The sequence below is a fragment of the Odontesthes bonariensis genome, chromosome 23 (assembly GCF_027942865.1).
Source record: "Odontesthes bonariensis isolate fOdoBon6 chromosome 23, fOdoBon6.hap1, whole genome shotgun sequence".
Classification (NCBI taxonomy): domain Eukaryota; kingdom Metazoa; phylum Chordata; class Actinopteri; order Atheriniformes; family Atherinopsidae; genus Odontesthes; species Odontesthes bonariensis.
Genome location: NC_134528.1, coordinates 6424977 through 6448608, shown reverse-complemented (window position 1 = coordinate 6448608; position 23632 = coordinate 6424977). Strand labels below are relative to the sequence as shown.

The following is a 23632-nucleotide window of genomic DNA, read 5'->3' as shown; positions in this document are numbered from 1 at the left end:
AAAACACCCACACTGGGCGACAATAGCAAACTTCATCATTCCACTTGGCCCCATCTGAATACACACATACAATAGCAGGATCCAAATAAGATGCTCTGTTATTTGTGAAATTTAGCACACTAAATTCCTTCAGCGCCTCTGTCCCTTTGACCGGCAGCAGATGGCCGGGACTATGCGCATCCATGCATGGGGTCCTGACTTGCTGTTGCGTCATAAGTTGAAAGAGAAGCAACATGCATATCATGGCCTGTCAGGTGTCATATGGAAGTTATTTAACACAGGTCAGCCTCTTTGTATCAATTACGTGCAACATCACGCAGATTTAACTTGTATCTGAATGTCTGGGGGCAAACTAACTAAATCAGTTAATTGAATCTGACCTAATTAGAAAGAGGGACTGAGGAAGACCAGAACCAATAAGTTTCACCGACTGGTATTACCTTTACTTTTGGCTCTCTGCTGCGACCCTGTGGAAAATATGGCGAACTACACCTTCTACTCAATAAACATTTACAATGAGCTCCAACAGGTGGACGGATTTTTTTTCAAAAAAAGAGGGCAAGGACAAATTTTGAGAGGTAACCATGTCCTTAAAGGAATTATGATCAGACTTTTTCAGGCACTTTCGGCAGAAAATGTAGGACGCTAAATCTTAAAATGTCCACCTATAGCCCCAGACTACTGAGAACCATTGCAACCGCACAAATAACACCTAAGTGTGAAAATTTGTGACAAATTGTCTCTCCCAGATGAATTGCATGTCAATGTAAAATCCGGCGTTACGTTTTTCATATATGAAGACAAAGAAATAGTGAACTGCACAGCAATCGCAACCCCTACTTTATCTCATGCAGAAAAGCGTTTTTTTAAGCGTTTGATTAAGTGTCTGTAAACTGAAGACTTCTTTATATTTTCATTTTGTTTGTTCAGTTATGCGCTTTTGTTTTTTGTTTTTTTTTTTGTTGTTCATGATTTTCTGTTGTTATCTTTTGTCATTTCTGTGCCTCTATTCAGATTATTTTTTATACATTCCAGTGTCATAATTGCTCATTAAAGAAATTATAAATATGCCAAGGCAGTTTAAGAAAGTAAAAACTGTTAAAGACACCTTTTGTGTAACTCCAACTCATTTATAAGAAGGTCAGTATTAAACTTGTGGATATTGTCTAATAATCATCAGAATGAGTGTGACTTTGAGGTGAATTACTTCAGTGTTTCCATCTTATTTGGCATTACTGTTGCAGAATTAAATATTTATACGTATGAGTTTTTTAAAAAGGTGATGTAATAAATAAGTATCTTAGAAACATTTTCAGACAGCTTTTCTGTACTTTAACCCATGGAGATAGTTCACTTATATATTTTTTTATATAACTTATCTGTAGAAAAATTAATTAATTTATGTATAATCTCTAAACCTAACGATCAAATCAGTGACTAAAAAATAACCAAATAACCACAAATCTCTCTTCCTCGCCAGTAGTCAGTTATTTGCTTTACAACAGACACCAGATCTGTGGAAAGCTGTCGTAAAATCGTGGGTCTTGTACGTGGTGTTAAAAAAAATCACGCATTTAAAAATACTTTTAAATACGCTTTAACGAGCAAATGATAAAAATTAGAAGTACGTGTTTCATTCGGTTACCTGTATTTCCAGATTTCAAGGTTGGTGTTTCGTGACGTAACTATAGTGCGACGCCGGTAACCGCTTTACGGCAGAGCGTGCTGCTGGAGGTCAGGGGCTTGAAGACAAGACGAGCCCAGTGAGCTGTAAGGAAAAGACGGTGTTTTCAATTAGAAAACTCACCAGGATTAGACGCTCTCTCTGGACGTCCTGTATTGGTAGCGTTGAATCCAGTAGTTCGTCATCGAGCAGTCCGTTTTTAGTTTGAAGTGTTGCGACATCGCGAGTGCCTGCTAACGCTAGCTGCGTCTGCTCGGCTAGCAGCTCGTTTCCAGGCTCAGATTTGACCGGTCGGACCTTTTACAGCCATGGACAGCAACTCACAGGGATCGGGGGGACTCAAAGGTGGTCTCGGGGGTCTTTTTGGAGGCGGCGCACCTGAATACTCCAACACGGAGCTCGCCGGTGTCCCATGTAAGTGTCATGTAATGCTACTGTTATGCTAGCTGCTGCCACATGATTACATGATGCTAGTAACCCCATGACAGCTTCAACGTTTAAACATTGAAGCCAATCCATTGTGTATACTCTGGTTCATGCAAGTAACTGGTGTATTATTTGTTTTCAGTGACAGGAATGAGTCCTCTGTCTCCTTACCTCAACGTAGACCCTCGTTACCTGGTTCAGGTAAACTTGAGTTGCCGCATCGACCTTTTCATTGCAGTCTATTACGGTTTTCCGTGTCTTTTTGGCTCTAACGGTCCTAATATTTGTGTTTTAGGACTCAGATGAGTTCATTTTACCCACAGGGGCCAACAAAACAAGAGGAAGGTTTGAGTTGGCTTTCTTTACCATTGGAGGCTCCTGTATGACTGGTAAGTAACAGACAATGCCAGGATCTTAATCTAAAACAGTCTTTTATAAGATGATAGTGACTTATAGTAATAAAGTTAGAGTGTGGCACTTGTACTATTTATAACAGAGCCTCAGAGTGATCAGAAGTATTACACCCCAGCTTTGGGTGCACAGTTTTGTGTCATACTACAAAATTAGAGGAAATCTCAATGCTTCACCATGCAGTGACCATCAAGGAAACAAACACGAACAGCAACGTCCTACAAATTAAATTTGACATACAACAGCTAACAATGAGAATAAATCAAAGTAAAAAAAAAATGGATACATTTTGTCCACATAATGTCGTTAAGATCAATGTGGTGTCTGTTATAAAAGAGTTTTTTAGGATGAGGAGGAACTTAACCTGAGCCTTTGGGATAAACTTGTTCATGAGATGTTACTGTTTAAAATCTTATGGAAGCACTTTAAAAGAAAAATGTAGGCTGTCATAGCAGCTATAATACTATTTTTGGAATTGTAATATGTTCAATTATCGTGTTTGGATGTCCACAAACTTGATCTCCGGGAGTATTTTCGGCATGAGAAAAAGTTTTAATGCTCTGTTTTTGTGTTCCTTCAGTGAACTTTAATAAATCTTGTTGGTTTAACAACAGGAGCTGCATTTGGAGCCATAAATGGTCTGAGAATGGGCTTGAAGGAGACCAGTGACATGGCATGGTCCAAACCACGTAATGTACAGTGAGTATGGCGATGGAGTTCAGTTTGCCAACTAGTTTTATTGCTGGTGGTACACTTGTATCGCTTTTCACTCTAAATGTTTGCTTTGTCTTATCAGGATTCTCAACATGGTGACCAGGCAGGGGGCTTCATGGGCCAACTCTCTTGGCTCTGTTGGTAAGGCTAGAATTGAACTGGAATTAGTGTTCCTGTGATGTGACGCGTAAACAATCCTCTCTTAAACTTTGGTCTGTTCTCGATGTCCTTGCAGCCTTGTTGTATAGTGCTTTCGGTGTGGCAATAGAGAAGGCCCGAGGAGCAGAAGATGACATCAACACAGTGGCTGCTGGCACATTAACGGGGGTGCTCTTTAAATCTAGCAGTAGGTGTCTTTTCTGCTTATATATTTTACATTAATAAGCATCATTACTGCACCTCCACAAATCACTGACTTTCAAGTTTCTCCTGCTCGAATGTCAGTGGTTTCACATCTAACCTACAACAAACAGTTATTCCCTTGTAGATTCATCTATCCTTCGGAGTCTGTAATATAGACATCAGAGAAGGTGGTGCGTGCTGCCCTTAGTGGACCGATAATAAGCTCGGTAAATCTCAAAACCCCAGCGGAGACATGGCAGAAAAACTATGCACATTTTTGAATTTGAAAAGTTTTTAGCGCCCTTTGTCACTGTTTTATCATAAAGTGTCGCTAATTAGTGACAAAATTAACAACTGTCTGATGAAAGAACTGGCGTAATGTAGAATTCATTAGACGTTTTCCATTTGCTCCAACTGTAATTACATTTTTATTCTTAAAGCTGTTTTAGATTGATATCAATTCCCCCCCAACTTTCCAAACATGCTGACTACTCATGAATAATTCACACAACTCCACGTAAAGAAAAAAATAATCTTCTAAAGTTCACAAAGAATTCCCCCATGGCTCCAATAGTTCAGTTTTTCTCCATCTTATTGATTTTTTTTTTTTATTTATTTTTTGTTCTATTCTACACCAGGAAATAAAGGCAGGGTAGAAAAAAGTTTGAATATGCTGTACACATGTTCTGCGGGTATATTCTGACAATACAATGAATGTACAGATACTAAAATTATTATTGGAAAGCAGCAAAGAGTCTTAACAGATTAGGCTTTGCTGTGTATAAATGTGCCTAAAACCTGCCTGAAGTGAGTTTTTGTGCCCTAAATGTCTGCTACTGTGGCTGAATCGACATGATTACTGTTTTTTGATGTCGTAATGATTGTTGTTCTTATCCGGTTTGTTTTCTCAGGTGGATTAAAAGGTGCAGCCCGCGGAGGTCTAGCTGGTTTAGCCTTGTCTAGTGCCTACGCTCTCTACAACAACTGGGACCATCTCACCGGCTCCTCCTCATCCTCCAGGCTGTACTAAACTCTCCAACACAGCCACTTCAACATTCGGGCCAAATATCTCGAGGACACAGCATTCAACCACAGCGCTGAGAGGAGCTCGACTGGTTAGAATGCAGCGTCCTTTTCAGGGATGGGGCGGTCGGCCCCAGTTTCCCCACCACAAAGACTCGCCCACAAGCATTCTGGGAATTAAGAGATGTGTCTGAAATATAAGATAAGAATATTTGGACTAAATTCCTGTGGAAATCCAGACTGTCCTGTTACACCTCTCCCCTCGTTTGTCTTTATCCTCTGAGGTGTTCCGTCACTGATCCGATCGGTAATGAGAACACTAAAGATCTGATATAAAGGTGTGACATTTGTTTTAAGGGTTAATGGAAGGCTTTTTAGTCTCCTTTGATATAAAATCGGATAACTCGTCAAATTAGAGTGAAATGAGCCAGTTTGTAAAATGACCTCTGACATCTGGGGGGGTGTTCACCAGATGTGGATTCTGGTTTTGGACTGAAAGACTCTTGAGACCTGCAAACAGAGCAAAGCCTTACGGTCTGTTGATTCTTGTATTTATTGAAACATATTATCTACAATGGGTTCTGATGTTCTGTGCCAGAAGATGTCACTGTAAAGCTGTACTGGAAGTGCTTACTGTTCATTCGTCTCCATCAAATCAACTTAAATAAATTAAAAAAAAAAAAAAAAAGGAAAATATTAATGGTTATTTTTGCTTTTGATACATTTATTGTGCAAAGTGAAATGGATGTGAACGGTCAGTGTGTACGATGCAGGGCTCCTCGGGAGAAGTGCAAAGTACATACTGTAAAATGTCAGTTGGAAAACGGTTGCATATGCAGACGTGTATTTACACGGTGAAGTGTTTGCTGCAGAGCTGGTGTCTGTAGAACAGGACTGTGGCTACAACTTTAGAAAAGAACATTTAACAGAGCAGAGATTATTTTTGGGGAGTGAGGTGGCCCGTCAGTGCAGGAAGAAGTCCCTGATGCGTGTTGCTTCAATCCAGGGAATGTAGGCGACGGTGCGGGTGAAGACGCTGGGTTTGTTCTCCACAGTGCAGCCGATGGGGCCGAAACTCACCACGCCGTGCACCTCCCAGCGGTCCCGGTCCAGCAGGCAAAGCAGGGGACCACCAGAGTCACCCTGAAAGAGGAAGAGCAAGCAGAGCGGTAGGAGCTGAAGAGGAGGGAAGTTTCCCTGACAGACAGGAATTTACCGCAACCCGCAGTCCTACCTGGCATGCAGCAGGCGGGTCCTCTGTGTCTCTAAAACCTGCGCAGATCATTGAGTCTCGGACGCGGTCGCCCCAGAATTTCTTCTGCCGGCAGGTTTTGAAGTCGATGATGGGCAGACGGGCTTGATTCAGGGCTTCAGCCAGAGAGACGTTCTCCTTCCCACCTGGAATGTGTCAGTGGGTGCAAAACATTTTACAAAACACTTCATACGGCTTTTAAGAAGATAGTTCATGAAATGTATAAGCAACAACAAAAAAAAGACAAAATACAGAGTTTATTACACTTAAGGAAAAAAGAAAAAAATACAAATTTATGATAGAAAAATGTTTTAGAACAGTTTAGACTTTATAAAGTTTACATTTAAAGAAATTCTGGAGAAGAAAATGGAGGAAACGTTTCAGATTTTATTAGATTGAGTTTTTTTATGCACTTTCTCTTGTGTTTTCTGAAATATTGTGAATTTTGGTTTCTTTTTTTTCATTTTTTTTGTTAAATGTTGAGAGGACTGCTCTTTTGGAGATGCGTTTTCTCAAATCTTTCCTGTTTTGTGGCTTCATCGTTGTGTCACAGTTAAAAGTCACCAAAAAAAAAAAAACAGCTTTTCCTTGCTGATGCTCACAAAGGTACTCACACTGCCTTTTCCCTGTAGTTGTTATCATTTTTCCTGCTTTACTCACCACGAGTGTCTCCCCAGCCCGTGACCCAGCAGTAGTGTCCCGGTTTGGGGATGTGCTGCTTGCGCGGCAGGCAGGCGTAGCGGATGAATTTCGAAGGGAGGATATCTGTGCCAGCCTTCACCAGGGCGATGTCATAGTCCAGTTCACTGTGAGTGGGATAACGGAAGTTCTCGTGCCGGTAGATCCTCTTGACAGGAAAAATCCTTTCTGCCGTCTCAGAGCGCCTCAGCTGGTGCTTCCCCAGGACAATCCTCCAGCTCCCAGCATCCTCAGCTTTACCCCTGAGAGTGTGAGAAACAACTCATGCTTAGTCCATCTTTAGTTTGTACAAACATGAAACTACTTCTAGATGTGACACATCATGGGGGGGGGGGGGGGTCTCTTACTTTTGGAAGCAGTGAGCTGCTGTAAGGACCCAATTCTTATGGATGAGAGTTCCTCCACAGACATGAATGTATTGTTTACTCCCCCTTGGACGGACCTGTGGAAAACATCCAGACAGCTTCCTCAGTGATGAAATATAGGAGTTAATTTTACTACCCAGTTCAGAGGTGTAACACACATACTTCTTATTATCTTGCATGAGCTCCATGACCACATTCAAACAGGTGTAAACAATTACACCTGAACATGTCCTATTGGGGCCACTGAAGCAAAGGAATGTCTCTCTTACATCTGTCCAGTGGTACAGAGCACTTTGTACTAGATATTCTAAAGCCCATGTAATTATGAAACACAGTAAGTGTATTCACATTACAATGAGATCAACCAATAAATCAGTTAAGTATAATGACAGCAGACGGGTCAGTTGATCACTGACGGGACAGTGAAGCACAGAAATTCTAACTATGTTTTATGTAATTTAAAAACTGCGTCTTCGATATATGGCTTGCCCACTAGAGAGCACTAATGAGTCAACTCCACAGGAAGCTCCCCTGCTCTCACTCCTAAATCTGTGTATCTGTTAGAGTTTGGTTGTGTGTGTGCTTGTTTTTGTTACCATATTGGGACTAAATTAAACCCCGACCTTGTTGGGATGAGAACCCTGCACTAATACGACAAAAACATCATTAGGGTTTGAGTTACAGTGTGTGGAAGTCAGTCTAGTGTCGTTAAATGAACAGCTCCACATGCTTCTGTGAGCTCTTTCTTGACATCTGTTCATCAGGCGGAGGTTTTGCTGGGCATCTGAGGAGTTTGAAGTCTGTAGGATAGATGTATTTTCAGCTAAAAGTAATGTTTCTGTGCCAAATCCCTGCCTTTGAAGAATTCGGAGGGCATCTGTAAGTTCTAGCAACAGAATATGTTCTTGTTTACGTTCTCCCTGCCCAGGCACAAAAGTGGTGCATTTATTTAATACATTTTTCTCCAAATTTGTTCAAGATGTTTGAATTTAACAAATGTTGGCAGATCAGTTTATTTTTATACTTCAAACTCTTTTGATCAAGTCGTACTAAAATGTTAAAGAAATATCCATAATATCATGTATTTGTTTTCCTAGGTGCTAAATATAATAGTGATAGAAATTTAACTTTGTTTGAAAAGTTTTTAATGGAACAACTTCCTGCTACTGGGTGACAATGAGTCATAAATCTATACATCAGAAATACATTTGGGTTATTCTCTCTCCTTTGAATATATGTATATACATATATATATATATATATATATATATATATATATATATATATGAAGTTAAAACGTTTTTTAAGAATCAAGTATTGTCTTTCTTTTGTGTCAATAAGGGACTTATCGCCGCCTGTTTTATGTCCGTGCTGGATTGTGGCAATACTTACAGTCCACCACAGAACACTAAGGTTCATCATAGACCTTAAAACTCTTCCACACTATTGTACTTTGTATGATCAGGGTGGCATATTCATATTCATAATGCTATTCTTTGCGATCAACTTACAGACCCACATCCTTTGAAAAAGTAAGTTATTATCTTTTGTCTATCCGTTACTTGTCTAAGTCGGTACTGAAATAGGGGGAATGTCTATCTTGACCAGAACACTTGGAAGATAGATTTTAAAGCAAGAGTTTTTATATACTGGTCAAATAAATAAAGATAAGCATAAATGGTCAACGTAACCAGATTTTTTGAGCACAATAAATTTAAGGTGAGACTTCTAAACACAAGTGTTCACAACAAGAAGGGTTTTCTCTGTCCTGTGTAGTGGTCTAAAACTTGCACAGGATTCAGACTTTAAACTGTTAAATAGACCTTTAATCACCATTTTGAACCGGTTATTATCACTAAATGATAAATGGGAAACAAAATCATTGCATAAAGTGACACTTAAAATGGCCTCACAAGAACTTGGTCTTGTAAATGTACAATTATGCCTCTTAATCCTAGACTTTATCATTGTACTTTACCTGCAAAGAGACCTGCCAGGGCCAGGAGTGAGGTCTGGCCTCATTCCCAGACACAATCCTCTCGACCATATTGGGCTTGAAGTGGGACATACCACAATCCTTTGGCCAGTCTAGGAGGATCAACGGCAAATTTAGATACAGAGTGCACACATTTCCGTGAAAAAAAAAAAAAAGTATTTTTAAAGCCCACTGCAGATATGTCTGTAGGTGTATGTTTGCCCTCACCCAGATGGAGGACTTTGTGCTGTGGCTGCTGTCCTGGAGTGAGAGTGTATGCAGCTGCTGGCAGGGATGCCTTGCTCAGCAGCAGCGGCAGCAACAGAGACAGAAGCAGGAGCAGAGGAGGTCCCGGCATACCCATCTTCTTCCACAGAATCACCGGTCGGCACACATCCCACGCTATTTATACCAGGCAGCAAGCGTGCTCAGATGTACATACACAGGTACACGTACAGCCTACACACAAACCCAACTGCACACCTCTGGGGACAATGAGCTGTGTCACAACAAAGGCAGAGCGCTGGATAGTTCTCCTGTAGCTTTGAGTTTCCACTACAGCTGAGAAAAAGGGGATTCTGGGGAGTCTCATCAGCACTTTCACGTACACATAGCATGCTCACAGCACACCAACATGTGCGCAAGACAAAGGCAACACCACTGTACACAAACATCACATCATGTCACATGACCTATAGCACTGACACAGTCCCCTGAACACATCTTTTAGACCTGATATCCAAATTCTCCATCACAGTTCATCTTGTGTAAACATGACTGCGTAAAACTAGCTCATATGACTAGCTCTGTTGAATTTAGTAACAGCCAAGGCCAGATTAAAACCATTATCCAGACACATATCTAAACATATCAGCTTAGATTTTGATTAACAGGAACTTCAAGCACAGGTAAGCCCACAAACATGCTTGGAAACTGTTTTGCCATCTTGTATTTTGTATGAGAGCACTGACAGACATTTTCCAGGGAGAGCAACAGAAGTTTTTTGGTCCTTTGATCTGACACGTTTGCCCAGACCAAAGCAGCTTAACATTGCTTTGATTGAGGATTTTTGCATGACTTTGTCTTCTCTGTTACTGCCAACCTGAGGAGCACATTCATTGTTTCATATGAAATGTCCCCACCTACTGTTATAGTTAATGCTGATGTGCCAAAAGCAGCTTCCTCCATTTAAAACTGGGTCCAAAAGTGAGTTGATCTCCAGTCAAAGGCACAACTTGACAGCAGAAAAAAAAACAAGTTCACGGCTTGGTTCAGAAAGGGGTTTTTGGTCAGTGTGATCCACCTTCGGTTAAGTAATTTGTGGTGCTACAGCAGGATCTCAGTGTAAAATGAGATTGTTTTCCAGGAAATAACAAACTCCAAAATACCCTTGATACCCACAATGAAAATGCCCACAGACACAGCTGTTTATGGACCAGATGCTGATGCACAGGTGGTGAAAAGCTCAAATCAAATAACTGTATTTTTGTTAAAACCAGTAAATCTTTTACATTTTGAGTAAGGCATCAATCTCAAGATTTCATTGGACTATTGACAGTTCATACAAACAACAACATGTCACAAAATTGTGACATGTTGTTGTTTGTATGAACTGTTGTGACCATGTTGCACAGTTGTTGGTCCGAGTGCTCACAGTGTGTTCTGTGAATTATGTAGCACAACCTGTACACTGATTTTTGGTGATGAGATCCAGTTTTCCTCTAATTTCTAGCATTTAATCATTCCTTTAAGACCAGAAAACGAAAACAAATACTGGGAACACAACAAACACACATCTGTGGAGATATGACAACAATAACTGCAGCAGAAGCCACGAGTGAGCTGATCTTTTTTTGCTGTGGTGAATGAAAGAGAATGTGCCCGCTCATCTGAATGGCAGCGCTTGAATGGTCAAACGTCACCACTGTGGTTCACCAAGTTTACATACAACTCAACTTTGTGTGTTTTTCCTGCGGTGAGTAAGTTGAGTGAGTGTGGCTTTGTCTGTGAATCAGAGCTTATTCCTACACCAGATATTTAAATGCGGTTCTCTGAATCACCTCATTGGTTTTGTTTACTTTTTACGTTTTGTTCCTTCGCCCATTTATCAGTTTGTAAAAGAAAGGAGGAAATAATAGGGCATATTTGCAGCCTAAAACGCTGCTGCTAGAGTTTTAACCCGGACTAAGAGATCTGAACACATCAAACCAGTTTTAAAATCTTTACTCTGGCTTCCACTCAGTCACAGAATAGATTTTAAAAGCTGCTGATGGTTTACAAATCCCAGAACGGTTTAGGCCCAAAATACATCTGTGATCTGTTCAGAGAATATAAACCCAGCAGAGCTCTTAGATCCAAGGACTCAGGTCAGCTGGTCAAGTCCAGAGTCCAGACTAAACATGGAGAAGCAGCATTTAGCTGTTATGCTGCAAACAAGTGGAACAAACTGCCAGTGGAGATTAAACTTTCACCAAATGGAGACATTTTTAAATCCAGGTTAAAAACATTTCTTTTCTCATGTGTCTATGCATGAAATATCTTTTAACTTATCTAGACTGTTGCCTGTTTTTAAATTCATTTAAATGATTTTATTTGTTTCTCTTAATATTCTTTTATGTATTTTTAATGCTTTTTGCACTCCCTGCTGCAATGCTTTTATTTTATGTAAAGCACTTTGAACTGTTTGTACATGAAATGTGCTATATAAATAAATCTGATTTGTGAGCAAGTAAACAAAACCATCATGCAGGTATTAGCCTGATTGATACTATGTAGTAAGAAAAAAAAAGAGGCATGTGTGGTGCTATTTGCTTCGACATAATAAATGTTTCCATTTAGATCTCAGGGAGGCTGCTCTCCACTCTGATTGGTCAGCTTCAGTGGACTGATGAAGCACCGTCCACCATTCCTTTTTAGCACAGCATGTCATCAGCCTGTTTAAACTCTGAAATGCTCTGACTATGAAAGGACCTCTATGAAGATTTCATATCAGCGGTGGTCACTAGACATTGGCATTAAGAAAATAATCAGATTCAGTCAGTTGATGATGATGATGGTGTCATTAGCTAGATTCATTCCTGATGAATGTGCTAGCAGTCATAGTTCAACATTTGCTTCTCCTCAAAGATAGAAACTTTTTCCCAGTCAGCTTTCCAGTAAGTCCCCCCAGCTCCACCTTCTTGTCCAAAAAAAGTCACTCTAACTCCAAAAAGACCAAAATGTTGATGATCAAATGCTGAACTCAAAGCTTCAAAAATGACTGTTCACAAAACAATGGCTGACATCACTTTGTAATTTTCTTTAATTTACTGTCTTTGGGCCAAACACAGTGTTGCTTTCTCAGCCCAGTCTCACCAGAAGCTGTGAAACAGTGAGATTTATTCACACATCAAACAGTTGCAAATTCACAATTCAGGTTTAAAAATTGTGAGGAGAGAACCTTTTGATTGGCAGTTATTTTGTCTCAGGTGGTGTCTCCTCACGTGATAACAAACATGATCAATGAGTAATAAACGGAGTACTCTGTTAAAATATACAGTTTCTAACCCAAGCTATGTACTTTTTAACACCTAAACCTTAACGCATACTTTTAACTCCAAACTGTAACTATTGGGGGAAAAGTAGAAAAGTGAATGTGGAAAAAAAACTGCAGGAAAGGATTTGAACCAATGAGCTCTAGCTTTCCATGGATTTTTCTGTGGACTAATGTGTGTATTTTACAATCTGTCATGAGATTGCTTTGATTTCCTGGTGGTCACGTGTATTCCTGATTCCTCTCCTCATGTCTAAGTCCCTCCAACCTGAGACGTAAGTGGTTGAGGTGAGGAGGAGAATAAGGAGGAGTCCAGGGGACAGGCCTTTAATATAATGAGACAATCTTGACGTTTTCCACCAACGTCATCTGTACGTGAACTCTGGCACAGTTGCATTCTCCACTCATTGTTTTGCGATGACCCCTTGTATGTCGTGACTTATATCAAATGAGCACAACAATTGATTTCTCATTTAGGGACAGCCAAGATACATTTATTGGTGACAGTGTTTGCCTTGAAAGTCCTTGAGTCTTTTTGAGAGGTCAGTGGCAGAGATGAGCATTTTTAAGCTGAGGACGTTAAAGCACTGTCAGCACCAACTGCATCATATTCATATGGGGGAAAAAAAATACTGCTGGAGCAAAATTAGCTGCCTTTGGACTCATACTCGTATATGTGACAGACGTTTGTGTCCTCCTGATGCAAATGTAGAACAGAGACGGAAATGAGACTGGAGAACGAGAGAATTATGTGTCTCAGAACAACTTAGCTCTGCGCGGCAGATGCTGTGTAGGATGCAGCTGTTTTTGATCGAGGATTTATTTTTCGTTCACAGAAGGACAGACGACACAAGGAAGCGTAAGCCAATATAACGAGAAGCATCCAAACTGTCACAAAAAATAGAAATGAGAAAAGCCACATGGATCAGATTTGGTATTAAGAGATCAAAGTGATGTTGAGATTCGAACTTGTGCTGCAGAATTTGATTGGCTGTGATGGAAAATCACATTTGTAAAGCAAAAATCCATATGGTAACTTTTTTTTTTGGTGAAAACCGAACAAAATTATGTCCAGAAGAATGTTTTCTAGTTTTTTGGTCAAATACAGCATGGCGGGAGAACAAAAAAGCAAAATCGTGGAAACTGTAATTGAACTTGATCTCCCATATCCTTCTATGGTACCTCATTTGCAAAAGAGTTATATCCCCAAACACAACTCCAACTTTGACCCATTGTTGGTGTTGCAGAGCCAAAGGAACAGATAAGAGAATTTGATGGATTCTGTAATCAACCTAAAACGCACACAAATCTACATTTGCTCACTAACTGATTAGAGTTAGGTATATTTTTATTGTTTGTTTAATTTTTGTCATGTAAAAGGAACTTTACAGCAACAGAAAGAAAAACAGTTTCTATTAAACATCTTAATTAATAATTGTGTTACCCTCTGCTAGTTTTTTATTGCTAATCGATGACTATCTCATCAGAACTGCACCCAGCTGTCACTGCAATGCTTTTTATTCTAAATTGGATCAGAGACTGGGATGAAGCAAAAAGGGAATCTGTGCTGTGGTGTGATTGGAGGCTTGGTTTGGGGTAGTTTGGGTTAAACCATTTTTAAACATGTAAGGTTTAATGTTGAAAATTTAGACAACAGCTGAACAGAATTATCATCAGTTTCCAGTATCAGTCATCAGTGTTTCTGGAGCCTCCGCACCACCCAGGCCTCTTCAGTGACCTGATCACAATCCTTTTCTTTATGAGTCCACTCCCATGTGTGGGAGACTTTGGACTGCTGATATCCTGCTCTTCCTGCATCTTAACATCTTTTGTCTTATCTCGCTCTCCTCTGCTTTGTCTACGAGGAGCCTCCGCTGTTTCCTCCTTTTTGTCTCCTGCTTCCTGCTGCTCCTCTGTCCCTTCGTCTGGCTCCTGTGTTTCCTCACTCTCACCATCCACTATACATTTCATACTCATGGCAGGTGGACTCATATCAGGGGCCATGGTCGTTACCAAGCTTGATATGACAGGAGGCTTTGGCGCTTTCTTCTTCGTAGAGGAGCGTTTGGGTGGTAGGGGGTCGTTCTTGGGCTCCAGGTGTTTCTGGTCCAGGTGTTTCTGTATGGCTGTGCTCAGCACCTTTGGGTCTACAGATGCTCCATGAACGTCCCACGTCAGACCGTCTTCATCCCACTGAACCTGCTTCATGCTGCACCTCCTACCTAGCTCATCCCGTTCCTCTGCTTGGATCTTCAGACACGACCTCCTCCTCTCCAGATGGTGTAAAGAAGCAGCGGTAACGTTCCACTTTGGGTCGTCCTGTTGGTTCTCCTCCTCTTCTCCGCTGCTCAACGGGAACATGCTTGAAGATGGCGATACCAAATTAGAGTGTGATCCCACAGGAGATTTCAGGTTCAGTCTGGATCCAGGCGGCGAGCCCAAGATAGAGTGGGACCCTGTGTTGGAGGTGGGCATATTCCTCAGGTCACTAAAGGAGCCCAAAGGAGAGTCTGTCTGCACAGCTGCATCCACCATTTCCAGCTGTGAGGTCATTGTAGCTTCTTCCCTGGACAGCTCTTCCTTTGGAGTCTTTGCAGTTCCCCTCCAGGGCTTCACGTACTTGCAATGTTCATCCAATTGTGAGTCACTCATAGAAGAGACAAGTGGTGATCTCCAACTTCGGCTTGCCAACAAACTCTGCTCCACCTGCCATGGCAGCGCAAGATGGCAGCTTGAAGGTTCTTCTTTGGATTCTTGTCCTTCTGAGGGAGAATTTGGTTTCTGGTCGTTTGTCATTTGCAAAAGGCTCTTCTCTCTTTCTCCTTCCAACAGCTCTGTGTCACTTGGGCTGGGCATCTCTTTCGTGGCATCATCAATTTGGCATCCAGTATCTGAGCACACTCCCGTGTCTGCTAAGCTAACAGGCGACAGGACTGGTGAAGGGAACTGAAATGCAAGCTTCTCCTGGGAGCCTTCATCCTCCGTACTGGTCAGCCCAGGGTGAGATGAGGATTCAGGTAGCTGATGTGTGCTCAGTCTTAGTGCAGAAAAAGAGGAAGATAAAATATCTAAAGGGGGTAAAGTAGGAGTCTGGAAGGGGGAAATAAATGGTGAGGGTGTGGTTGGTGGAGAGGTTAGTTTGGACAGTGGAGAGTCTGGTGTCGAGGAGAGAGGAGCTTCCTGGCTGAGACTACAAGGACGTGAGAACCCTCCTTTCCACACAACTGTATCTGGAGTGCTGCTGCGGCTGTGCGTGCTGCCAGTAAACCCGCTCCAATGGTGCATGTTGGAAATCCATCGCTCACTGAGAGACGGAGGGCTGTGCATTACCTCGTTTTGGGTGTTGAATGACAGCTGCTGGCCGTTGTGTCTCCACCTGTGATGGTGCAGCTGCTGGAGCGTCACTGAATTATGTTCAGAGTGTGTATTGGTGCTGGAGCTGCGCTTCAGGTCCAATCTAGTCCAAGCTGGGTCTCGCTTGTGTGGCGGGCCCGTTGCCATGACAACATCCAATGCGCTCTTAGAGAGGGAGAAAATGGGTGTCTGGTCATCCTCATCCACCACAATCCCAGGTGCACTGGAGGAGGACAATGACTGACTGACCGAACAACAGACGGGCTGGTAGCTCTCAGATGTAGGGCGACCAGCCCTCGCCATGACAACAGCACTAACCTGAGGGGAGAAACACATATCTTAATATTCAGACATTTCTTTTTAAATACACAGCCTTCAGAAATGGCCATAGACAGAAAAGGTTAAATTTCAAAGCCATATTTAACTGCACTGCGCATTTGTGCATCTATTAATTTGAGCGTTTTGTGTGTGGTTAATGCGTGAACCAACACAGCCGGCCAGAATTGAACCCCTAAGCAGCTCATTTTCTCTCTATCTTCAGTGTATAATGCCTAAAATTGCTGCTCCTCACTCCTCTAGGATGAACCTAGGCAGCATTTTCTTACATTTCCTCTTGTGTTGATTATTTAATTAATACAAGGAACCATAACTCATAGTTTCTTTGTGATAACTGTTTTGATAGCTAGTGCTGAGGCCTCATCTAATGTGGTTGTTTAGGAAAACACTGACATGGACACAAGAGGACTGAGACAAAAGGTCAGTGCGCACACACAAGCACCCGCGCATCCACAGGAACTCACAGATTAGTCAAATGAGATTACACAATCCAGATTATTTGATTATTGAGACAAAAGGAAGATTGATAGAGACAAATTTAAAATAGCATTTGGCCATCAGTTGAGTAGAGGAGCAATTAAGTCAAAGTAAGATAGGGATGGTAGCTTTCAGCCTATAAGAAATTACAATTATTTTCACTTTTTCTATCAGTCAGCACACATGCCGTTTCTAATACATTCTTCTATTTTTATGTTTGTAAAAAACAGTTATGAGACTATTTTTTATTAAGAATAAAAACATTCCCTCCCTGTTTTATAAGCAGAAAAAGAAATGCTTGAATCCACGTTATTGTTGAAGCTAAATGTGAAACTGTGTAATTCACCTCTGTCCCTAACTGACCTAACAGTCACTCATACTTAACTAATCTGCATAGTCTGAGAGAGTAAACTCTCAATTAACTTCTTAACTAAATTCATACACGCTCACAGCCACAGCACGACGATGGATCACAATAAAAATGAAGCTCTTACCTTTAAATTCACACCTTATATCCCGTTTTGCCCTCTGCCCTGCCGCAGAGCAGAGAGCTCTAAATGTTGTCTCTCCTTCCTCCTCTCATTTCTGACACTCTTCCTCCCTCCCTTCTTAAGAGGATCTCCTTTGTTGTTTCCAGCCAAACTAAAAGCTTCACGCTCCGTTATTCTCTGCTGTGAGCTTTCTTAATCTCGAGCTTCTCTGCCTCAGCATGACCTGATTTGCCGTTAGCACCAGTGTAACCGTGTTCATTTTTCTTTGTGAAGGCGGACTGTGTGATATCTTCATGTGCGTGTTTGATGGAAACAGGGCCATTACTCTATACAATTAGCTCTGAGGATTAACTCTCATCTTATTAGCTACTGTCCAATCCAGTCTATGTGTGTTGGATACTTGTGTATGTAAGTGAGCAGGGGGTGAGCATGGAGCTTATGAGCATTTTGATTTGGATTTAAGATCAGGTCAGCTGTCAGGACTGTACATTCTTGTTGTTTGGGAAGCGCATTAGTAGATTAGTAGATTGATATAGATTAAGAGCCAAATTTGGTCGTCTGTAAGGCTACTCTGTGCTAAATTCTAATGTCAATAAGCTAACATGCTCACAGTGATGGCAATTATCATACTTTAAGTTTTCCAAGTATTTCGTCATAAAGCTTCAAAAACATTATAAATCATACAAATCTTTTTAATGACACAAAAAAATTAAATTATTTATTATATTGGACCAACCAAGACTGGACTTTTTAAATGCATGTAAACATGTTAATCTGACCAAAATCATATGAAATCAAACATCATAAACTGGACTAAAATGCCCAAATAATTTGTTTGGTGTTCGAATCCCTCCTGCATGTATATGTGAAACTAGACTCAAATTGGCCTTGGCACTTTGCACATGTGCCAAAGTTGCCAGACGTCTAAACACGTCAGAAATTGTGGCTGAAAATCAGCCCGTTAGGACTTCACGTCAGCTCACGATCACTTAAATCATAACCATTCTGATTCAGAGGTTTTTACCAAAGTAATAAAATTAAATGTGTGAAAAACATGATTATCTGTTCAGTTTTTAAGTCTCTCAAACAGACATTAATTTAATTCAAAGATTAAGCTAAGACTCTGACCTTCTGATGGCATTTTATTTAAAGCAAGAGTTCACCGAAGTCACTGGGATGCACATGCCTGCAACATAGTTAAGTTTAGGCTTGGCGTGCTGTAAATAAACACCTTCCACATAGTTATCTTCTTCTTGTGAGAGGGAATCTTTCTATAAGATAAAGTTATTGGGGCTCACAGCTTAGGGCCTGGGATCCTGAAGAGATCTCCAGTGAAATTACATGCATGCAAAAACTCTCCAGCTAGTTTCATGGTTGGTAGTTTGGTTTTAAACAAACACAGACACACAAAAATGGATAATCGTCGATGATTTCATTCCATCATTTCAACTCCTGCCTTGACTAAGGAATGAGTTGCCTAAGTGGTGTGTGGGTAAGGGGTTAGCCATATAATCTTTACCCCTTTTTTCACCAGCTGTCATTCATGGCCAGATTAACCTGTGAGAGACTTTAGAAAAATCTAAAGTGTCAGGCCCCTGTTGACTAATCCACCCTCGCTGACCCTGACCCTCTCAGGAATGTGCATGTACCCCTTGCCTCTTAGTTCCCACTGAGTTCAGTCCTCAAAGCAAGTTACAGGACATCAGCTTTTCCTACAACCAGTTCAACCGCGGGTTTTTTCTCCTGCATACAAGACTTCTGCTTTAATTGCAGTCAGATTTTTTTGTAATATTAAACACATGATCTATAGATTAATTTAAATCACATAATGGACCTAACAACCATGTAATGTCAATTTCTGTATAACTTTGCAGTTCTTAACCAGAGGGATGTGAAACAATGCTTTTTAATTTAATTTTAATTTAGATTAATTATTTGTCCTGCTGCCAATCCACACCAGTGTTTCTTTGAAACTGTGGACATCTGCGCTTCCTGACGCATGCGAAAATACTGTGTTCAAGGAAAACACAAGAAACGTGTGCTAAAGAAAAAATAAAAGGACCAGACTCAGTGAATAATTCCCTATACTCCCTATAATATAGATCAGTGAGCAGTGCTGACCAACATGTCATTGGGGTCATCAGGTGGGAACCTCCTTTCATCAGTGTTTCGTCAAGTTGGGCCCACGACACCTCCAGGAGGCTAGACAATGACCACTGGCGTCCCAGACTCACCCCCCTAATGCCAGCCATCACTGCTCCTCACACCACAACAACCATCTTTTACAATCACAAGCTACCTCAGCCTCTCACCAACTGCACACCAGTCACAGCGGGGTGGGGATGCAAACCCTGGTTAAGGGTAGGGGGTAATGAAAATGTAGAGGGTGCCAGAGATTCAGCCGACAAACTCACCTATACAGTCCTATAATCACTAAAAAATGCCAGCAAACACAAAGCCATACAACTCACTCAAAGCCAACTCACCCAAAATGGCCTTCTGGTTTCAAAAGGCTCATATGGGCCACACCCTCCACTTAAATATCTTGGACTTCTTCTTTGCTTTTTCAAAAGTCTGTTTACCCTAATTGCTCCCCCTGCTGGGCCCCCAGCTGCTATTGCTTCTTCTAATCCAAATCCACTGACTGGATTTTACTGCCTCATCTGACAATTCCTTCACTACTTTCCTCACACTCTGTCCACTTACACCCAGCTCCCTCAACAATGAGACAACAGACTTTGCAACAAATCCTCTACATCCTACTTCCACTGGACAGATTCTAACCTTCCATCCTCGCTGCTCTGCTTCTGCTTCTGCCCCCAACTCCACATACCCAAGCTTTTCATATGTTTCTGCTACTAATTCCTCCCAAGGAACAGTCAGCTCTATGAAATAGACTCTCATTCTACTCCTAGACCACAAAACTATATCAGGCCTCAGATTTGTAGAGGCTATTTCCTGGGGAACAACAAGCTCATTTCCTAAATCTACCTGCATCTCCCAATCCCAAGCATCCTCCAAGCTGCCTTGCCTCCTTATTAACTTTCTCCCCCTCTTGAACAAACTGAATTGCAACTCTCTTCACCTTAGACCCTCCTTAGTTTACCTGCCTTCTTTTATCTTCAATACCTGCAGCTAAGCTTGTTAATACTTGGTCATGACACCATGTACCTTGTGACAGACTAACCTTACAACCTGACAAATATGCCTTAGAGTTGCAGTACCTGAACATAACGAACATAACGGGTCTCCATTTACCCAGAGTTTTAGATTCTGGGGAGTTGGCAATACATCATATGTTGCCCGTATCAAAAATCTAATACTCCTTTCCTCCATACTCCACAGTTCTTTCCAACTAAGCTTTTTCTTCTCTACACCTTCCCAATTCAACCACCGTCCCTGCTTAGCCTGAGCCACTGCCTTTGTACCCCTTAACATTTCCTCCTGTCTACGAACCTGCTCACCAACTAGCTTTCTCTTCTTCTTGGGACCTGCTCTACTCCACACTGATTTGCCTGGGCCAAGCCCCAAGCCTCCCTGGCCTATTTGCACATTACCCACAATCTCTGTATGTCTAAGAGTTGCTTCTGCCTCCTGAGCTGCCATTCTTGGTTTCCACTTCCTCCCCTTGGTTGGGTTTGGAACCACCTTACTAACTACCACATCTTTACTCCCAGCTAACAGGAGCTCTGTCCTAACTTTAGCACATTTAAACTCCTCTACTAGACTAGATACTGGGAGCTGGAGTATGCCTTCCCCATACAGTGCCACAGTACTTAAGCATCTAGGAACACCTAGCCACTTCCTAATATAAAAGCTAACTAATCGTTCCATTTTTTCTACAACAGATACTGGAATCTCATACACAGACAGTGGCCACATCAACCTAGGAAACAATCCAAACTGCAGGCACCACGGCTTCAACTTTCCTGGAAGCTCTGATTTATCTATTCTATCCAGTCCCTCAGCAGCATCTTTCCGAAACTGCACTGCCCGCTCTCCATCATTCATGTCTGCCTGGTATCACCTGCCTAAACTCTTTACTGCTTTTTCCCTAATTATTGGAATGTTTTCTTAATCTATTACAAACTCTCTATCACTTAATTTCCCTCTACTTATTGAGATACTTCTAGACTTAATAGGTTTGATTTTCATCCCAGCCCACTTAAGATTTTTATTAAGTCTCTCAGTACGGCGCATGCCATCCTGACGTCTCTCACCACCTACAACCCACTTGGAAGCTCTAATAAATCGTACACTCTGCCATAATGCCTATTTCTAGCCTCTACCAACCTGTTGTGAAACCTGCTGTACTTAGGCACAGTCTAATATCCTGAAAATATGCTCTTACTAAGTTAACAACTATTACAGGCACTCTAAAATACTCAAATACTTTCCAAATAAGGCCATGTGGCACTGAACCAAATGCATTTGCTAGATCCAGAAATATAATATGCTAGTCTTTTTTCTCAATCTTGGCTGTCTAAATCGGATGCCAAATCATGCTAGTGTGCTCTAAACACCCTGCGAAACCTGGTATTCCTACCTTCTGCACAGTAGTATCTCTTAAGCTATTATTTTCTAAATAACTAGCTAATCTTTGTGGAACTAAACTAAAGAAAATCCTCTACATTTAGGGAGAGAGATCATCCGGAACTGACTCAGGTCCGAGGACTCTTTCTCCTTTGGAATGAGAACGCCTCCTGCCCTACACCATTATCTAGGAATAATCTGTTTCTCCCAAACTATTCTTAATTGCCTCCACAAAAACTTGAGGATATCAGGTGCACTTTTATCCATTCGGCCCTGGGGCCGACGAAGCCTTTGCACGCCTGACTACCTCCTCAACCTCCATCCACCTAGGTGGTCTAACATCCATCTTATGAGCTAACTCTCCTAATGGTGGCATGTCAGGTGGAAGGCCTGCTACTCTATGCTGCTCAAGATCTGAATATGTATTTCTTAGAGACTCTTCCACCTCTGACTTTGTTGCCTTAAGCTGCCCTCCCTTTTCCTGGTTAAACAATCCTTTAACAAACTTGAATGGGTCCCTGTAAAACGCAGTCCATACATATTCTTTCTTCTTTCTCTTTTTCCTAAGACATTCAGCCCTTCTGATTATTGCTAGCCTACTTCTCAATTCTTCCTGCAAAACATTAATTCCCTCCCTCTCTTCTTCTGTAGCTCTTTTCCACTGCTTTCTGAAATTTCTTCTTTCCTTAACCAATTTCTCCATCTCTTTTTGCCGTCTAGACTTACCTAAATGTACTCTTTCAACCCTCTTTCTATCTTGCAAACCAAATCTCTCTACACCATAGGAATAAATTATATCTACGATCTTCTGTAGCCTATCGCTTGCATTTCCTCCTAACCTACCCAATATTATCGACAAATCTTTATTGACTGCCTCCCATTCTTTGTTACTATTTGCCCTAAGCCACTTAACTCTCGCTTTCTGCATCCCTTCTTAGAACTTTATCCGACTTACTCGATTGACTTCTTAAAAAAATACTGATCGATTCGGCCACACTGCCCTTCCTTTACCACACATCTCTTTCTTCCCTGATGCATTTTAAGGCCTCTAACTGATGTTACTTTCTGCCAGCCACAAGGACAAACCTGGAGCTTACTTCCCAGAGTCTACCACTTTTATTTTGTCCAACTACGCTCTCTTTCCTCTGAGAACTATTCTGCCCAGTTCTAGCCCTAGAGAATAGGTCCGTGCCCCTATCCTTCACTGAGTCGCGTATCCACCTCATAGTCATGTTCGTTCCAGTGTCAGTTGCCATGTAGTCTACCTGTGAGTCATCTTCCGGCCCTGCTCTCGCTGACTCTAGGGGTATTCTCTTTAATCTGTCTGTAGCTTATGCTGGTTGTAACAAAGCTGCTAGGCCTTGCTACCGCTACCATGGATTGCTAGCCCATGGCAGCACCTTTGGGTCTTTGCCTCCTGTCAGCTGTCTTTCCAATCTGTCACATGGTATTTCCCTTGTTGTCAGCTGCCCTATTCACAACAGTCACTAGCTAGGCTAGATTTGGATTCAAGGTAAACACAAGAAACTTGTGCTAAAGAAAAAAATAAATAAAAGGACCAGACTCAGTAAATAATTCCCTATACTCCCTTTAATATGTGAGCAGTGCTGACCAACATGGCATTGGGGTCATCAGGTGGGAACCTCCTTTCATCAGTGTTTGGGCCCACGACACCCCCAGGAGGCTAGACAATGACCACTGGCGTCCCAGAGTCACTCCCCTAATGCCAGCCAACACTGCTCCTCACACCACAACATGTGAAATAAATAAAACAAGAACAAAAATAACCCTCCATTTTTAAAGGAGGTTTTTCAAAATCCTACTCTGTGTGGGTGGTGCGGATAAAAGCACTGCCTGTATTTTCAGATTTCTCCCAGGTGTTTCTTATCTGTAGAGCCCAAGGTTGTTCAGTTTAGCCTTAAAGTTGTAGAATTTTGACTGAATCTGAGGATGTTTTTCTGGTGGAAGTTTCAAAAGCTAGCTCACAGCTTCAAGGGTTTATGACCTCATTCAGTTTA

The 23632-nt window shown here is 41.5% G+C and overlaps 2 protein-coding genes across 2 annotated transcripts; one reads left to right on the top strand and one right to left on the bottom strand.

The window, feature by feature from the left end:
- Positions 1 to 1683: 1683 nt before the first annotated feature.
- Positions 1684 to 5274, top strand: timm23a (translocase of inner mitochondrial membrane 23 homolog a (yeast)). Its single transcript, XM_075457316.1, has 7 exons — positions 1684 to 2098; positions 2253 to 2311; positions 2406 to 2499; positions 3136 to 3220; positions 3318 to 3376; positions 3471 to 3581; positions 4489 to 5274. The coding sequence occupies exons 1-7, from the start codon at positions 1993 to 1995 to the stop codon at positions 4605 to 4607; spliced, it is 633 nt and encodes a 210-aa protein (XP_075313431.1). The 5' UTR covers positions 1684 to 1992; the 3' UTR covers positions 4608 to 5274.
- Positions 5275 to 5417: 143 nt separating this feature from the next.
- On the bottom strand, positions 5418 to 9263 carry LOC142373862 (elastase-1). Its single transcript, XM_075457315.1, has 6 exons — positions 9120 to 9263; positions 8895 to 9004; positions 6899 to 6993; positions 6513 to 6793; positions 5835 to 5998; positions 5418 to 5743 (listed from the first exon to the last, which is right to left on the bottom strand). Exons 1-6 carry the CDS (start codon positions 9253 to 9255, stop codon positions 5564 to 5566), a joined length of 966 nt encoding a protein of 321 aa, XP_075313430.1. The 5' UTR covers positions 9256 to 9263; the 3' UTR covers positions 5418 to 5563.
- Positions 9264 to 23632: the final 14369 nt, after the last annotated feature.